At 39.2% G+C, this 16853-nt stretch overlaps 2 protein-coding genes, 1 long non-coding RNA gene and 1 pseudogene across 5 annotated transcripts in view; 2 read left to right on the top strand and 2 right to left on the bottom strand.

The window, feature by feature from the left end:
• Window positions 1–8437, top strand: part of LOC148719370 (uncharacterized) — a 38673-nt gene extending 30236 nt beyond the window's left edge. The window contains exon 2 of the long non-coding RNA XR_015993878.1: window positions 7957–8437. This is a non-coding gene — a long non-coding RNA (uncharacterized LOC148719370). The remainder of the gene's footprint in view (window positions 1–7956) is intronic.
• LOC111340074 (uncharacterized) overlaps window positions 1–16830 on the bottom strand; it is a 41408-nt gene extending 24578 nt beyond the window's left edge. For both annotated transcript variants that reach the window (XR_015993874.1, XM_088740691.1), the window contains exons 1-5: window positions 16590–16830; window positions 16368–16470; window positions 7374–7435; window positions 6592–6655; window positions 5462–5561 (exon numbers count right to left, since the gene is read on the bottom strand). Coding sequence is in view for 1 of the 2 variants with exons in the window: in XM_088740691.1 (XP_088596817.1) it covers window positions 5462–5561 (100 nt within the window). In the remaining variant the exon portion in view is untranslated. The remainder of the gene's footprint in view (window positions 1–5461; window positions 5562–6591; window positions 6656–7373; window positions 7436–16367; window positions 16471–16589) is intronic.
• LOC111327731 (uncharacterized) lies at window positions 11247–13552 on the top strand. Its single transcript, XM_022931975.2, has 3 exons — window positions 11247–11440; window positions 11532–11754; window positions 11832–13552. Exons 1-3 carry the CDS (start codon window positions 11288–11290, stop codon window positions 12500–12502), a joined length of 1047 nt encoding a protein of 348 aa, XP_022787710.2. The 5' UTR covers window positions 11247–11287; the 3' UTR covers window positions 12503–13552.
• Window positions 13463–16361, bottom strand: LOC148719369 (uncharacterized; annotated as a pseudogene). The gene is made up of 3 exons (XR_015993876.1): window positions 15596–16361; window positions 15221–15485; window positions 13463–15024 (listed from the first exon to the last, which is right to left on the bottom strand). The product of XR_015993876.1 is annotated as an uncharacterized LOC148719369 (transcript).
• Window positions 16831–16853: the final 23 nt, after the last annotated feature.

Raw genomic sequence — 16853 nt, 5'->3', positions numbered from 1 at the left:
CGCGTAGCAAGCAGCTCTTCTGCAGTCAAAGGCTTGTTTTGAGTAGTGATTCCCACCACTTCTTCATCCCACAACTTCCGCATAAACTCGTCGGCCCTCATTCCGGATTAAAGGTTGTATGGAATGTGTAGACATGGTTAGCAATATTACCTTCGTTTGCTGTTTCTGAGACATGTCCAACAATTGTCCATACAAGTGGTGTCTTTACTCCTACAGGCTCCCCCCGCTTTCCCTTGGGTGACCAGTCAACTGCTGTCATTTCACAAATTTTGGGGTTGTCCACAGAAATACACACTTCTTAATGCTCCCATCTATATTTCCAGGCGCACAGTTATAGTTTTGCTGTCTGTCATAATTGACTTTGCTCCAAAAACAGCAACACTTAGTGGTTTACGCTCAGCGTCCAAACCCAATATGTCAGCGATCTCCTCCTTAGGGTAGGACGATCCAGAACCACCAACAAGAAAGGCGTTTGCTCTGATCTTTATTCCGTTTTTCCCTTCCAGTATTACGGGTATCATCTGCAGGACTACTCTCCCGGGGCGTGGTACACTTTCTTCAGTCACTCCACAGGTCGTATGATTAGTTTGCGTACCGGTTGCTGACGTTTCTCCTGCAGCTGCTTGCGGGGGATGGAATGTCGCAGCTGTTGGATTTAACTGTGCTGGCCCTAAGACTGCATGGAGTTGTGGGTGGTGTCTTCGCACACACTCTTCCACTGGACATGTTCCTTTCAGCGAAAAACATTCAATTCGATGTCCTCTTTTGAGGCAACGAAAGTACAGACCCAACTTTTTTGCTAATTCCCATCGTTCATTTACAGCTAATTTCTTCCAAGTCTTACATGATGTCAGTACATGTTCTCCCTTGCACACAAAGCATTCTACTTTTTCTCCTGAATTTGCACGAGTATCATTCCACACATCCTTCTTTTTTTTAACCCCTTGGGTTTGTTTGAATTTGCCTTGGGTTTCTCTTGTGCAGAATTCTCCTTAGTACTGGCAAAACCAAAAGCCATGTCTTGGACTTGAACCTCTGTTCCCAGCCACTCATCAAGATCGTTAAGGTCAACTTCCTTTGGCTACAGCTGTAACTTTCGCCTGCTCCACTTAACAGCAATTTTCGAAGGCAACTTTGTAACAATCTGCTGCATATTAGCTGCTGCTTCTAAATCTGCTTCATGACCATAAGTCTTCAGTGTTCCCACAATGGTGTGCAAGTTGTCAACAAACAATCTCAAACTTGACTTGTTTTCATCCTGAACTGCTGGTATCGCCAGAAACTTATTGATCAGTGACTTTGAAATAAGGGCGCGGTTTCCAAATCGTTGAGTTAACTCCGCAAAGGCCTTTTCATACATTGTACCATCAAAAAACATCCCAGCTATAGCTTTTTCAGCAGTTCCTTTAACTGATGCTTTAAGATAGATCATTTTCTGTGTTTTGGAAAGTCGTTGATCATTCACTAAAGTTTGAAACATGCCATACCAGTTTGGCCACGCACAAGGATCTCCATCAAATATGATAAGTTAAGTTTAGGGAGTGAAGTCATCATTGCTGACTTTGAAAAGACAGTGTGAGAAATCCACATTTCTCTCTTTACCAAGTAAAGGCTTAGAAATGTCATTCTCTTTCTCTTCATCCGTTTCCTCCTCCTCAGGGCTCACTGTTTTCAACCATTTCTTAACTTTCTGCTTGGAGTCCTTAATATCATTCATGGGTACATCTTCTTGCTTGACTTGGGGCGTTGTCTCGATCTTTACATTATCCCCTACCACTGAGTGATCCTCAAAATCTTTCATGCCATCAGACAAACAATATTCATCTAACTCTTCTTATAGCAGCAACGCCTCAATTTCCATCCTACCTGCCTCGTGTTCCGCTTCCTGAATTACTAGTTCTGCTTCAAGCTGAGCTTTCTGTGCTGCGATCTTAGCTTCCAGTTGAGCTTTCTCTTTAAGTTGCTTCACTTTCAGTTTAGCTGAATCAGCTTCCCTAGCCGCTGCTCTTGCACGTTCTTGTGACACAGAAGAGGTCGCTTTGCTGCTACGTCTCTTGCTTTTGCGACCAAGGCTTGTGATTGAAGAGTTTTCGGTTTGTTCCGCCCAAATTTTAGGTGCTTCTGGCTCGATGCGAGCTTTTGAGACCGTTTCACTGGTATGAGTTTTGACTTCACCGTACTCAACAGTTCTACAAATTAGTTCCTCTACAAGTGCTGGGGAATCCAATAACCATGTATCTGTTTCATGCAGTTCCTCATCATCCCCACACCACAAGGTTTGAAATTCTCCATGATTCTCAATCAATTGATTCCATGCTCGATTTAGTGGAGAACATGCAAGCTCAATTAACTTACCGTCTTTCTGTTCCTTCAGGTACTCAGTTATGATATTCATCTTCCGTGTCGAATTCCCTCGCATCGATTTTCTTCTGTTCTTGATTGTCTGGAGTTTGTTTTGACCGGGGACTTCAGTGTAATCGCTCAAATACCGCGGCAGGTTCCTTTAACGTTTCCCGATTTCACTTGGCTAGTCCATATCTGACACTTCCATCTACGATTTCGCCGATTTCTCCGCCGTGCTTGGATTCTACGTAGGTATAATCCTACACCAAATGTAATTTTATTGTATCCGGCTCGAAGGACCACTATGGAGATTCCTAGGCGTGAGAAATTCCATAAGGTTCCCGGTTTAAAACACACGTCAGACATTTTCCATGTGCTCACAACGACAACCTTTAATATTAGTTCCAGTCCCCCACACGGGGTGACACCTGGCGCTTACAAAAAACAAATAAACGAGAAATCGCGTGTCCATCGAAAATGATAATTGAAAATTTCCTACGAAATGCGATATTTGGATTTTGAAATATTGGTGATTTTCAAAAGCGTTCCGTGAGCTCCAAATTAAATTAAATGGTCCCGTTTTAGAATTAAACCATACCTCAATCCTTCTTAAACAAACTTATAAAATTGATACGAGCTTGCTTTCTTTTGTGCTTTCATGAGCAAAGTTCATTTGCATCTACTCGGGGCACTGAATTCCGCCATTGTACGGCTACCGACGCTCGTTTCAGTTTTCGTGAGTTTTCTAGGATAAAGAAGCAAGTCTGGAAGAAAAAAAACCTGACCACGTTTCTATGTTCACTATAAGGTGTCTCTGGGAAAAATATGACGGTTTTTCGACGTGTCCCACATTTTTCGATTTCCACGCGGTCAATTCGAAGTCGCTTTTAAGCCTTACATTTTTTCGCTGCGCGGTTTAAATGAAAGAACTTCAGAAATTCACGATTAGAATTCCCTCAAAAATGTTCACCGACAAACAAACTGGATTTTCATTAAGATATTAACTGAGAACCCTATTTACATTAGAACAAATACCACTTGCAAAGAGAATGTGCACTCAAGATTTTGGGGAATTCCGTTTACTGTCAGCGATTTCAGCTTTCAAATGATAGTTTTTGGCGTGTTTAAGGCGGGGGTAAAGCGTTCAAAGCACTTTCTGTGAATTTTAACGAGGAAGGCTTCAATTTAAGCTGAGACAATAGAAACAAATTTGTTTAAAAGAAAATAGTGTACCGCGAATGAGACGGCGTTTGATCAGTGCGCACGGCTCGATGTTGTTTTCTCTTAATTTTGCACCTTTCCTTGTGGTGCGGTCTATCAATGTTGTTCAAGACTAAAAAGTTAATAAGTCCTCAAAATGGAAATAAACTTAACATAATAAAATTCTACAACCGACCGAAAAAAAAAAAACTAGTCGCACATTTGCGTTCACTCGGGCTTTCTATAGGGAAAAAACTTTGTTTTTTCGTGCCTGCATTTTTTTTTCTGCTTGGTTCATGATCACGTCTACATACACGATGAGATTTGCATTTATACTCCTCTCGATCAACATTAGATAACTCAGTTGATGTAGCATGTTTCTCAATGGAAGGTTCACTTGTAAATGTTCGCTCAGAAAGAGATCTATCATGAGGTTCACGGACCGACCCGTTCCGAAAACGCTCGACACCTATTAGTGTGGGTCTACCGCGAACGCTGTGCGCATATTTTACGTTCTGAGCGTAGTACACACACTATCTGTGCCGGTTTTACACCACAAAAACTTCTCTTCTTCCGTTATTACACCATGCCATGTGCTTATCCGTTACAACGTCGCGCATGCTTTTCTCATATTATGTCATAAAAGCAATAAAACACAATTTATATGTTGTGAAAACAATCAAAAGGTCGTAAGCCATTCGGCTGCGCCTCTTGGTTTTCAAAATTTTCTCGTATTTTACGAACATCGCACCTGGTTTATTAGCCAGTAAAACAATAAAGAGCGTGGTTTATTGCTTAAATGAAATATAGATACGATAATGAAGCTTATGAATTTGGTCCAAAATTAGTTTTGTTCCACTGCGGTAGCTGTTGTAGGTGGGAGACCACGATTCTTGATACGAGTTGGATGTGCATTACTTGCTATCTGCATTTTGCTTGTGTTTGTTATCGTTTTTGATCTGTTTTGATATTCAACTTTTACGTTATCATAACCCATGCTATATTTTCTAAATTACCAAAATTGAGCTTTGTGAAAGTAGTATTAACCCTCTCCTGCCCCCTAACACTCCTATCCTACATGTACTTTGTCTGATCCTTATTGAACAAAATTTGGTGAGGGATGTTTTGGGCGCAGCTCTTTCTTTCACCCCATTATGGTTTTCTCCAGAACGAATGTGTGGCAAGCATTTTCTCCCTTATTTGAATTAAGCATTAACTTCTTTTATAAGACAACTTAACTTGGCATAATGGTATTTTACAAGTGACATCGCATAGAAAAGCTTACACTAGGCTATAAGGCAGAAAACTTTCACCATAAAAGGCAATTCTGGGCTAAAAATTACGACGTTAATAGGATGGCTTTCCTTCAAGAATTTCAAGGAAATCACTATCATGTTTTTTATTGAAGACGTTCAGTTTCAGAGGATTTGAAATGCGATGGAATTTGCCGAAAGAGTTTTCGAACATTCCTCTTCGACTTTGCGCAGAACTAAGAGGAGACCCCGTCCTTAAAATCCTTCCTTCAGCTTCTCTTGGTTAATTTTCTTGGAAATGACTTGCCTCACATTTTTTGTTTTGTCTCAAGCTGGCATTTTTCGTTTTTCTTTGGTTTTTGGCTCTGAATGTAAAACGTGAAACGTTATTAAAAGTACTGTGATTGCCATTAAGTTGCCTTGCATTTATGTTTCATAAACTCCAACATTTTGTAACATGTCTTTGTCCTTGAGAAATTCGAAATCATACGAAACTTTTCTCCTATATCCACCAGAAGTCCGGAAATATGAGAAACTTGTCAATAGCTGAGCTCGTACTTTACGGTGTTGAGCGAAAAAAAAAAAAAAACACCCAGCAAAAGAAATGTGAATTGTAAATTCAAAGGATAATTCAATTACTCATTCTCAGAACAATCAAGATTTACCTCTTCTTGAGCATGGGGCTCTTCTATGAACTTGGAGACGCTTAAATGCACTCTTCACCTCCTCTACCACAAAGGATAGAACACTCGTCGTTGAAATCATCTATGAAAGAAATACATTCGAACTTATTGACTTAGGTAGCGAGCATTAGGGCACCTAATACAATTTTAAACATTTCATTTAACCACATAGGATTTTTTCCAGGTTGAAACGGAACAATTAACAATTATTGGATGAGGTTGAGCATGATAGCGATAATTATCAAGGCCAAAGTTTTGTGTTACCTGCCAAAGCCGAAGGCTGAGGCGGATAACACAAAACTTTGGCCTTGATGATTATCGCTCTCATGCGAAAACCGAATCCAATAACTGTTAATTGTTGTTTCCCCTTCTTCAGACATTGCTTTTCTTTTTCCTCTTTCTTCTCATGGGGGTAGAGATCTCAGCGCTAGTGCTTGAGTCAGCTACCTCAAATTTGCAGTTCTCTTACGATTGTGTGCAGCTTTGTTAAAATAGTTTAACAAATAATTCGATTAAGTTTCCCCGTAATAGCATTCTCGTCCAATAAATTCCAAGTGATCATGACAAAATTGAATTTGTGTCCAAAGCTATGTTTGTGAACAGCGCAGTCATGCATGGATACTGATTGATAAGGTGTTTTAAATAATTATGTAATTATAATTAGCTTCGAGGGCACTGTTTTCAACAATTTTCGACAAAACATTCCCACCACACAAAGGCAAAACTACAGTGTTTCAAAATTCGTCTTCTTTGAAGAGCGTTCTCGAAATTATAAAAGCAACTATATCTGTGGTAAATTTAGGCAGAGTAGTTCGTATATGGTAGGCTGAAACGCAAAAAATAAAAAAACATCTTTAAAATTTTACCAGCGTTTAAATTGCTCAAAAGTTTCCCACCAGATTCAGCCTAGAAGCCAGCGTGACTGATTTCTGTCAATACTTCATTTTAAAAGCAATTCTGTACTTTAGTGTTTTGATCTTTAATCTGTCGAGTATACCACACTCAATCTCTGGCCCACTTTACGTTTATGGAATTTGTTTTTAATTTCAGAGCCATCTGAACATACACCAGATGGAGAAGATCTTAGTAAATAAGAAGAAAATCAATCTTACCTTATAAGTTCTACTTTGGGATTTGGTTTAAAGCCACGGTACAGCTCTCATGGCGAGCTCTCTACTGAAATATAACGACGTAAATATAATTGGAAAGACGTAAAACACAACTGTTATCAATAATCATTATTTGTCGCTTATGCAATCAGTAGACATTTTGAGAAACATTGAGGACATGAAATAATCGAAAATACAGTGAAATGAGCGAAATTACGAGATGATTCGTTAAAATCTTGATACCATTTCCGAGTGAATGTGACAAAAAAGTGTAAAGTAATTGTTTGTAATTTTAGTGCCAGCTGAACATACCCAACAATGGAGATGTTAGGCCATCCCACTTTTTTAGCGTCGTCCGTCCGACGCAGATTTTCGTGTTTTCGAAAAAAAAAAAGTTATGTAGCGGGCAATGACACATTATTCAAACAAATGTCACTTTAATCTCAAGGTTGAAAAGTCATGGATGCTGACTGATCAATATGCAATTTTGATGCTTCATCCTTTTTTCGCTTTTCTCGTTTGAGTTTAACCGCGACGTCGATTTTTTCTTCCTCCATTACCGCCATGTTGACTTTGTAACCACGTCTTGATGTTTCCAGGCTCCACGGATATTACGCTGAGGTAACGGGCCTCCTAGTTCCAGACTCCTTCTCCAATTTTTTTTTTTTTTTTTTTTATTCTTTTCCGACCGACCGACCCAAAATCAGAAAACACACGAATATTCGACAATAAACGAAAAAAAAAGGGGGTATGGCCTTAGCAAATTATATGCAAATCAATCTTACCTTATAATTTCTACTTTGGGACTAGTTTAAAGCCACGGTAAGCTCTTCTGGTCAGCTTCCTACTGAAATAGAACGACGTAAAACGCAAGTGTTATCAATAATCAATATTTGTCGCTTGTGCAATCAGTAGACATTTGAAGAAACATTATTGGAGACATGAAATAAGCGAAAATACGATGAAATTAGCGAAATTACAAGATAATTCGTTAACATCTTGCTACTATTTCCGAGTGAATAAATAAATGTCAGCGGATGGATGATAAATGCAACAGAAGAGTGTAAAATACGGAATCCAATAAGGGAAAAATCAAGAAATGATGATTCAATGCCCAGTAAAATCTTGATATCGAAACACCAGTTCAGTTGACAGCTTCCTTGAGCAGTCAAGTAAAACATCTCAAAATATAAGTAACAGTATCAGCTGTTGTCAGTATTATTGATATTAGCAGCAGTAGTAGCAGTAAAGGTAGTTTTGGAAGAAGTAATGGTCATATGTACAAGTTCGGAAAATTTGTCCACCAAAAAGGCAAATTAATTTCTGGAGTCGCTTGACATTTCTTAACAAAAATCTGATACTCTTAAGGTCGGCACACACGAGGGGACAAGTCCCTGCGACTAGTCCGTGCGACTAGTCCCGGCGACAAGTCTTTGAAGGGTTTACACGAGGGGACCGGTAGCAAGGACTAGTCCCTTAAGGTGTTCATACGAGGGCACTCAATTGCACAAGAACATAGGAAAATTAAGAGGCAAAAGATGTTTCTTAGTGTGGGGCGTTACACGAAAACAATTAAAATTTGGTAACTTTTCATTGTAGCACTATTAAACATCAGCGCAAACGAACTACACTTATTCAGTCGGATTATTCATGCTTTTACGTGTTCCGTTTTTGTTTTTTTTATTTTATTTTTAACAGACACAGTCAAATAGGGTAAAAATTCCATCAAAACGGCTCCAAGACATCTGTATATGTTTACAAAACTAGAAATAGTTTTTTATTCTTCAGTTGTAGAAATCTAGAAGTCAGGGAAAATTCATCATTAGAAACTGCAATGTTTACAAATACCGGAAGTCACGCATCATACTGACCCGTGATCATCCTCGGAGACCCAGGGGCTGTGGGTCGATTTCAAGTTAGGGCATGAAGAGCCCCTGGGGACATTGTCTTACAAGACTAGTTCCAAACGGTCGCAGTCGTTCTGCCGTCTGATTGGTGCCAGAAAATCTTTGTGTTTTTCTGCCCAATCAGAGTGAAGTGTCCTTTCGTGTGTTGTAACACGGACATATACTAATAGCTCAGTTGCTCGCTATATTTGTTGGGGCCGTGCGACGGAGACTTGCTTGAGGTGAAAAGTTTCAGCCTTAGCACACAATGTAAGAGAAATTGATCAGATTGTCCGCGAAAATCTTACCGGAAATTATACTGAATACTTTCGCAGGTATCACTAGAGAACGTGTTTTAAAGTTTGCGAGGTTTGTATACAACACGATGGTTGCAGTCATTGATATGTCGCTTTAAACGTTAAACGAGATTTGAGCTTAAAACTTTCTATATTTTTTGCATAATTTGCTGTGACTGAAACTTTGCCAATCCCGTGAAGTTATTTCGTCGCACGGGCCACGCAGGTATGTCGAGCAACTGGCGCTTTCGCCTACGTAGCTTTCTGCCTTCTGTGCGCGCCAAAATCTAATCTTCGCTTTGTAGCAAAGTCGTTCACAATACAGCGTAAGTTCGTGGACGACCTCCAGCAAGCGCTTAGAGAAAGCTTAGCTGTGTTTCCGGTTAGCTAATTAAAATCTGAACAAAAACTTATTAATGAGAATATCGTGGGAAGGAGAGGTTTTTTTGGGCAGTTACCGAAGGGGTTAGGAAAGAATTTAATCTTTCAACTGCTGCCTAGAGTGTTGAAATTCTTGAGCTAGGAAGGCCACAGATTCTCTTCTAGTCCGTTGGTCATTGTCATTTCACCTCTTCTGTCGGTTGTTGAAGACCAAGTGAAATACCTTTGATCATTGGGAATCGATCCGATGCTGCTTTCAATGGGAAAAACAAAACCAAAGACCAAGAAATAATGGATGGAAGGGACGGGTTTTGCTTTATTGCAAATGTCAGCTTAATAGTACAGGGCCATCTACCCACATCTAATAAGCTAAAGTTTCCACGCTTTGCTTTTCTTTTTTTTCAAGCGAAGATGAGATTAGATTTTGACACGCACAGAAAGTTGCGCAAGTACCAGTTGCTCGACATACCTGCGTGGCCCGTGCGACGAAATAATTTCACGGGATTGGCAAAGTTTCAGTCACAGCAAATTATACAAAAAATCTAGAAAAGATTTAAGCTTAAATCACGTTTAACGTTTAAAGCGACATATCAATGACTGCAACCATCGTGTTGTATACAAACCTCGCAAACTGTAAAACACGTTCTCTAGTGATACCTGCGAAAGTATTCAGTATAATTTCCGGTAAGCTTTTCGCGGACAATCTGATCGATTTCTCTTACATTGTGTGCTAAGACAGAAACTTTTCACCTCTAGCAAGTCTGCGTTGCACGGCTCAAACAAACAGCGAGTAACCAAGCTAGATATCTGTGTTAAACACACGAAAGGACACTTCACTCTGATTGGGCAGAAAAACACAAAGATTTTCTGGCACCAATCAGATGGCAGAACGACTGCGACCGTTTGGAACTAGTCATGTAAGACAATGTCCCCAGGGGCTCTTCATGCCCTAACTTGAAATCGACCCACAGCCCCTGGGTCTCCGAGGATGACCCGTGATTGGCTTATTTGCCGTTTAGTCGCTGGGACTGGTCGCACAAACAGTTCACACGAAGGGACAAACATTTGTTTCATGCGACAAGTCCCTGCGACTGGTCGCACGAATTCAAACCAGTTTGAATTCGTGCGACCAGTCGCAGGGACCAAATTTTGGTCCCTACGACCACAGAAATGTGTAGTTCACACGAAGGGACTAGTCGCATGAAACTGGTCGGTGGGACTAGTCGCAGGGACTAGTCCCCTCGTGTGTGCCGACCTTTTAAGGTCGGCACACACGAGGGGACTAGTCCCTGCGACTAGTCCGTGCGACTAATCCCGGTGACAAGTCTTTGAAGGGTTTACACGAGGGGACCGGTAGCAGGGACTAGTCCCTTAAGGTGTTCACACGAGGGCACTCGATTGCACAAGAACATAGGAAAATTAAGAGGCAAAAGATGTTTCTTAGTTTGGGGCGTTACACGAAAACGAAATTGGACTGTTAAACATCAACACAAATGAACTACACTTATTCAGTCGGATGATTCATGCTTTTACGTGTTCCGTTTTTGTTTTGTTTTGTTTTTTATTTTTAACAGACACAGAGTCAAATTGGGTAAAAATTCCATCAAAACGGCTCCAACACATCTGTATATGTTTACAAAACTAGAAATAGTTTTTTATTCATCAGTTGTAGAAATCTAGAATTCAGGGAAAATTCATAGAAACTGCAATGTTGACAAATACCGGAAGTCACGCATCATACTGACCCGTAATTGGCTTATTTACCGTTTAGTCGCAGGGAATGGCCGCACAAAGAGTTCACACGAAGGGACAGACATTTGTTTCATGCGACAAGTCCCTGCAACTGGTCGCACGAATTCAAACCAGTTTGAATTTGTGCGACCACAGAAATGTGTAGTTCACACGAAGGGACTAGTCGCATGAAACTGGTCGCTGGGACTAGTCGCAGGGACTAGTCCCCTCGTGTGTACCGACCTTAAGAAGTCTGAAGGAACCTTCAGTGGAAATGCTGAGAAATTTTCTGACGGCGGGTATTCGCCTTTGTCACGGTATCGCCATCTTGAAAATGACGTAGTGCTTTTTGGCATGAAAACGAGGTCACGTGTGGTTCTTGACACACTGAACACTCGAGCGATCATGCCGAACAAAGATCACTGTTGTGTTCCTAAGTGCAATAACAATAGATCAAAAGTGCAGTCTAATATAACCTTTCATCAATTCCCGAAAGACAAAGACTTAAGAAGACAGTGGATTATAAAAATTAAGCGTGATGTCGGCCGGTCCTTCAAGGTAAATGGCCTTTTATATATCATAGTTCAGTTTAGCGTCGTTTCAGCGTTGTTTATATAGCAAACCTTATATTTTTTCCGATATCTTTCAGATAACCAACAGTACAAGAGTTTGCTCTGATCATTTTAAACCCACAGATATAAAAAAAACGCTAACAGGAAAAAGTGTACTCGTTAATGGTGCTGTACCATCCGTTTTTGAATGGACAACTTTATCAAAGAAACGAAAGTCACCAACGAAACGCGAATGCACAACACGTACTAACACAACCGAGATTGATGTCGTGGATAATATACAGCCAATCTCCTCTACAGGTATTTATTTTTTATGAAATCGTACTTTAGGCCCGCCCTAAATATTTCTAAACATGTTATTTTCTACATTCCCACAGTCGAAATTGGGCCCATCGAAGATTCAAGCGTAGACGAAAATGTCATCGATACTAGCAGCCACATGGAGGACTCCACCGTAACTACTGACACCACAATCATAACACCTACTGTCAACCTACATGATTATTTATTTACTGAACCCGAAAAGCCTGTAGAAGAGCTACTTGAGGCAGCGCAAGCTCGTATCGAACAATTAGAACAGCTGCTTTCAAAACAATCTTTTTACAGACAACTGAAAGGGATGTCAGACAAACGCGTTAGATTCCATACTGGCTTTTCGTCATTTGCTATTTTTGTGAGTACCTTCAATGCCCTTAGACCCACAGCTGAAAGTATGTTTTCATGGTCCCAAGTACAGAGAGCACGAGCAAAAAGTGGGAAAGATATAAGTAACATGAGAGACACTCTCAAGACATGCAAACTTAGCTTATTTGATCAGTTTTATTTATGCATTACTAAGCTGAGGCTGGGTACTTTTAATGAGAAACTAGCCAGTGAATTTGATATTTCTATTTCAACTGTGAGTAGAGTTTTTATTTCTTGGGTTAACTTTCTCTATTTTGTTTTGGGAACCATTCCTATATGGCCCTCTCGGGCAAAAATTGACAAACATATGCCTAAGTGTTTTAAATTGTTATATCCTAAATGCCGTGGTATTATTGATGCCTGAGAGATAAAGGTACAAGCACCATCTAGTATGGTTTTGAATAGCAATTGCTATTCATCATATAAGAGCCACACAACTTACAAAGGCAATGTTGTAATATCTCCATCTGGGGAAATTATTCATGTAAGTTCTCTTTTTGAAGGAAGTATTTCTGACAAGGAGCTTGTTAAGCAATCAGGTTTGTTGAATTTACTTGAGCCAGGTGATCAAATAATGGCTGATAAAGGATTTACTATAGAGGATCTATTAAAGCCAATAGGTTGTGGAGTAGCAATGCCTGCCTTTTTGTCAAGTAAGGGTCAATTTTCAAAGAAAGAACTTTCAACCAGTAAACAGATACATAATTTAAGAGTCCATGTGGAAAGGGCCATAAGAAGGGTGAAAGAGTTTCACTATTTTGATAAAGTTATACCTCTTACAGTAGCTGGCAGCATTAATCAAATATGGACAGTGGCATGTCTTATTACCAATTTCCAGGGGCCTTTGTTGCATGAAAAGCAATATATCTAAATATGTATACAATTGTTGTAAAATAGATGGAAGAGTAAGCATCATTTAAAGTAAAGTATGTAAGGATCTGTAATACAAATAGTACTAACAACTTTTAACAACTAAGAGTTAGTTGACATTGAGTGAGGGTACACTACGTATTAGGTCCAACCTAGGTAAGAACTATGCCATCTGTTAACATGTGATGTGGAAGGGTGAATAGTAGGGTGGCCCTATCCCCTAGGGGCACCCTTTTCGTATGTACATGGCATATTGGTTAGGCATTAAAATAAACAGTAAAATCAGTAAAAATTATATTGTTAGTACTATTTTTGTTTTACAGATTCAATGCAAGCTTTCAAACTAGCTTTTTGGAAAAAAAATTATGAATTTAATAACTTTACATTTATTCACAAATTTCATTATTGCCAAATATTATAAAAATGCCCTTTTGGGGTTTAAATACAAAACCTGTTGAAGTCATTCATGTATTTTTATTTATCATGTTTGTACAGAATGTTCTGTTTAATAACAGTAAAAAACTATTAAATGGCTTGAAATACACCCAACTTAGTCACAGTATTTGAATGCATGATAAACAATGAAATATGTACAGCTGTTTGTAAAAATTATGGCGCTTACAATATATTACAGACATATAGGCTTAAATGAAACTGAATTATCATAAGTATTGTATTTTTGGAAAAAATACAAAAACTATTAAATTACCAATCATGAACCCAATGTTTTTAAATTTGTGGCAATAATTTCTGCAAACAGCTGTGTAATGATAATTACTAGAACAAGTTCTGAGTCTAATTAGGTTTGACTTGTAATATTTTAACATTTTAAGAATGCTGATTCAAATGTCTTTACTCCACTTCCCACCAAACTTTGTCACACACAATTAGCTTGTTACTTAGGCACGAAGTTATTTTGTATAAGAGACATACAATAAATTATTGAACACATGTATTCAGGTGATAATCAAAAAAAAATAAATTCAGTTTGTCCAGCATTTCAGAAAAGAGAAGTTCATCAAAATATACTCGTTCACAGTGAAATTCGTCCTTGCAGTAAACAAAGAAATCGCACCACTGACTTCCTGTTAAACCAAGGCATCCCATAACTTGATAATAATACTTGTGTGTCTTCTTCAATGAATATGACCCATTTCGTTCATTAAACTTTAAATACTGAAGGTTATCCAGATGACTTGCTGGAGAGCACTTTATTTCTATCAGGCCCCATGGATGTTGTTCAGTGTCGTCAAACACTCTTCTGTCTGGGCTACAGCCTAGGTGTGGGAGACATGGGTTTATAAGAAAACCTACTAGGTGAGTGTCTCTGCCAAACTGTGTTTTGTACATATCAGCAGCTACCCCCTCATTTTGTATCCCATATTTCATGGCTGCAGTTTGGATTACTTTTCCCTTTAGTAAACGCGTAGAAAGGATTTCATGGTCTTTTCTTCTTGAGCATATATCTTTGAAATTTGAAGCTGTAAGCCTAAACTTCCTTAGTTCATGCCATGCTGTTGTAGTTGACTGTTCCCTTGTCTCCATTTCAAAGTCAATAGACTGTTGACCTGATATTGCAAGGGAGCTGAAGAAAAGGTCTTGTTTTTCATTGAGCACTGTATCTGGATAGCTTAAAGATGGAAAGTTGAATGCAGGTAGCTGTATGTTAATATTGCTCTTGACTTTCAATGGCTGTTGATAGCTTATGACACAGCCTTTTGGCACCTTTCCAAAGGCAGAGTCTACTAAAATTGGAGGCTCACTTTGTTCATCTTCCCATATTCTCATAAATCCAGGTTGATTGTTGAGATTTTCAAACTGTGGCGACAGCACACTAGTCAAGTCAAGGCTACTTAATGATTGCTGGAAGGGTTTGTAGATCGTGCTTGCCACACCACACACCTTTCTCTTCTTTTTAGGTTCATGCAATTTATCTTTTGGCTTTGACTTTTGTATAATCAAATCTGTCACTGGCCTTGCTTTAATGCCCTCTTTACGACTGGGGATATGCCATCTCTGCAAAAAAATTAATATACAAATATACTATATGAATTCAAAATTGCTTATTGTGTTATGTTTAAAAACAGCAGTGTGATTAAAAGGAGTTTTTAAGGAAAAATATTGCTAAGATACAGTCAAATCTCTATACATTAATGACTGTTTTTTCTTATTGTTTATCATCAAATCTATTATTATTATTATTAAATTTTACCTGTGCCTTTGATGTTTTAGAAACCATTGGCGGACACTTTTTAAGCCTAATAGCTGGAAATGGGCAAGAGTATAGAGCAATCCAAGAACATGATGGCAAAGACCTTGTCCAGCAGCACAACTACACATATACTTGTTGATGCTAGCCTCAATAGAGGAGCTCTCGAACACAACAGACAACTTGTGAGGATCTTCGTTCTTTTTCATACTTCTGAAGCATTTAGCCCGAGCCACTACTCCTGAATCCTCTTCCTTGCAAAGTTTTACTGTTAAAAACCGAGAAAAAAGAGTTAAAACTCAAAACACTGAGCACAGAAACAAAATATTGGAAAGACAGTCAAACAAAGAAAGCTACCACGAGGTCAACGAGGCTCACCTTCAATATCGTGAATATATTCTTCGTGAAAGAATTTATATCCTCTTGTTACAGTGGCTTTGATCGGTAGGTTCTTCTCAGCAAAATCCTCAACAAAAGAGTTTGTAACTTTGGGTATTTTTGTTATATTTTTGTGCCAAAATTCGAGTTCAACGCTATCGCTACTAGTCGCCATTTTGTTTGTGAACTTACCACGCGTGGCCTCGACCTCATGTAAAATATTCAATGACGTAATCCAAGATGGCGGGCCGTGACAAAGGCGAATTAGTGGTAACAAGATATGACCCAAAACAAAAGATGGGTAAAACCCCTACTCGAGATGTTTGCCTCCTCGCTTGCTAGACAGATTACGCAAAAATAGGTGGAAACTAACCCTAAACTGATCTTGTAAGGTCCCTTTTTTCATGTTTCAGATTTAAGTTAAGACATGAAATTACACGAGTTTAGACCACTGTGATAGCTGAGACAGAGACTGAAACACCTTTGATCAAACTCCAAGCACAATTCGCATGAAAACGATCTCAGGAATTACTTGAAATTTTTTTTAGGCCTAACTTCCCGTTTGGAAACTCAATACAATACCTTTGCATAGATTGTTTTTAGCCATCGCCTCCATCAATAAACGGTATGTTATAACAACCGAGAGCTACGGTCGTTTCATTGAACTCGGCTGTTTCTTTAAGCTCTTTGTAAATAAAATACTTCTGCGATCATTGTATGCCTTAAGGCGGATTGTTCCATACGTTAAAAACTTTTTTAAATGTAGCCCTACCTCCTTATCGTGTTCTGCTGCTTTCTGATAAACAGAGTTCCGTCGATGTTACGATACACATACCATTTAGTGTTTTACGTCTGACTGCTTCGTGTCTGTAGGGCTTAATGAACAAACAAATGTTAGAAAAACCAGTCATTAGACTACTAGGATTATCAGGACGGCAATCGGAGCGAACCATTTCTCGCGCACTCAATATGATGTTCACAGAAAGTTGCTTACCCTCAGGAAGCGAATCGCCGCTTCAAAGCGTAACTTGTAACCGATTCTGGTTCGTCTGAAAAACAGATCGAGCCAGAACGATTACTTCAGCATTGCGATAGTCAGTTAACAGTTAAAAGTTAAAGAGCGAGAACGCCTTAAGCTTTGCAATCTTTCGACGAAGACACGTCAACAACAAGCTCTAGTCCATCTGGGACTACGTCACCAATGATTGTAAGGAAGCGTAAGTATCGACTACTGAATGACACAGCGGAAATGCGTTAG

The sequence above is a fragment of the Stylophora pistillata genome, chromosome 12, assembly GCF_964205215.1.
Source record: "Stylophora pistillata chromosome 12, jaStyPist1.2, whole genome shotgun sequence".
In the NCBI taxonomy this organism is placed as follows: domain Eukaryota; kingdom Metazoa; phylum Cnidaria; class Anthozoa; order Scleractinia; family Pocilloporidae; genus Stylophora; species Stylophora pistillata.
Note: the sequence above shows the minus strand (reverse complement) of the source record. Positions and strands in the feature narration are given on the sequence as shown.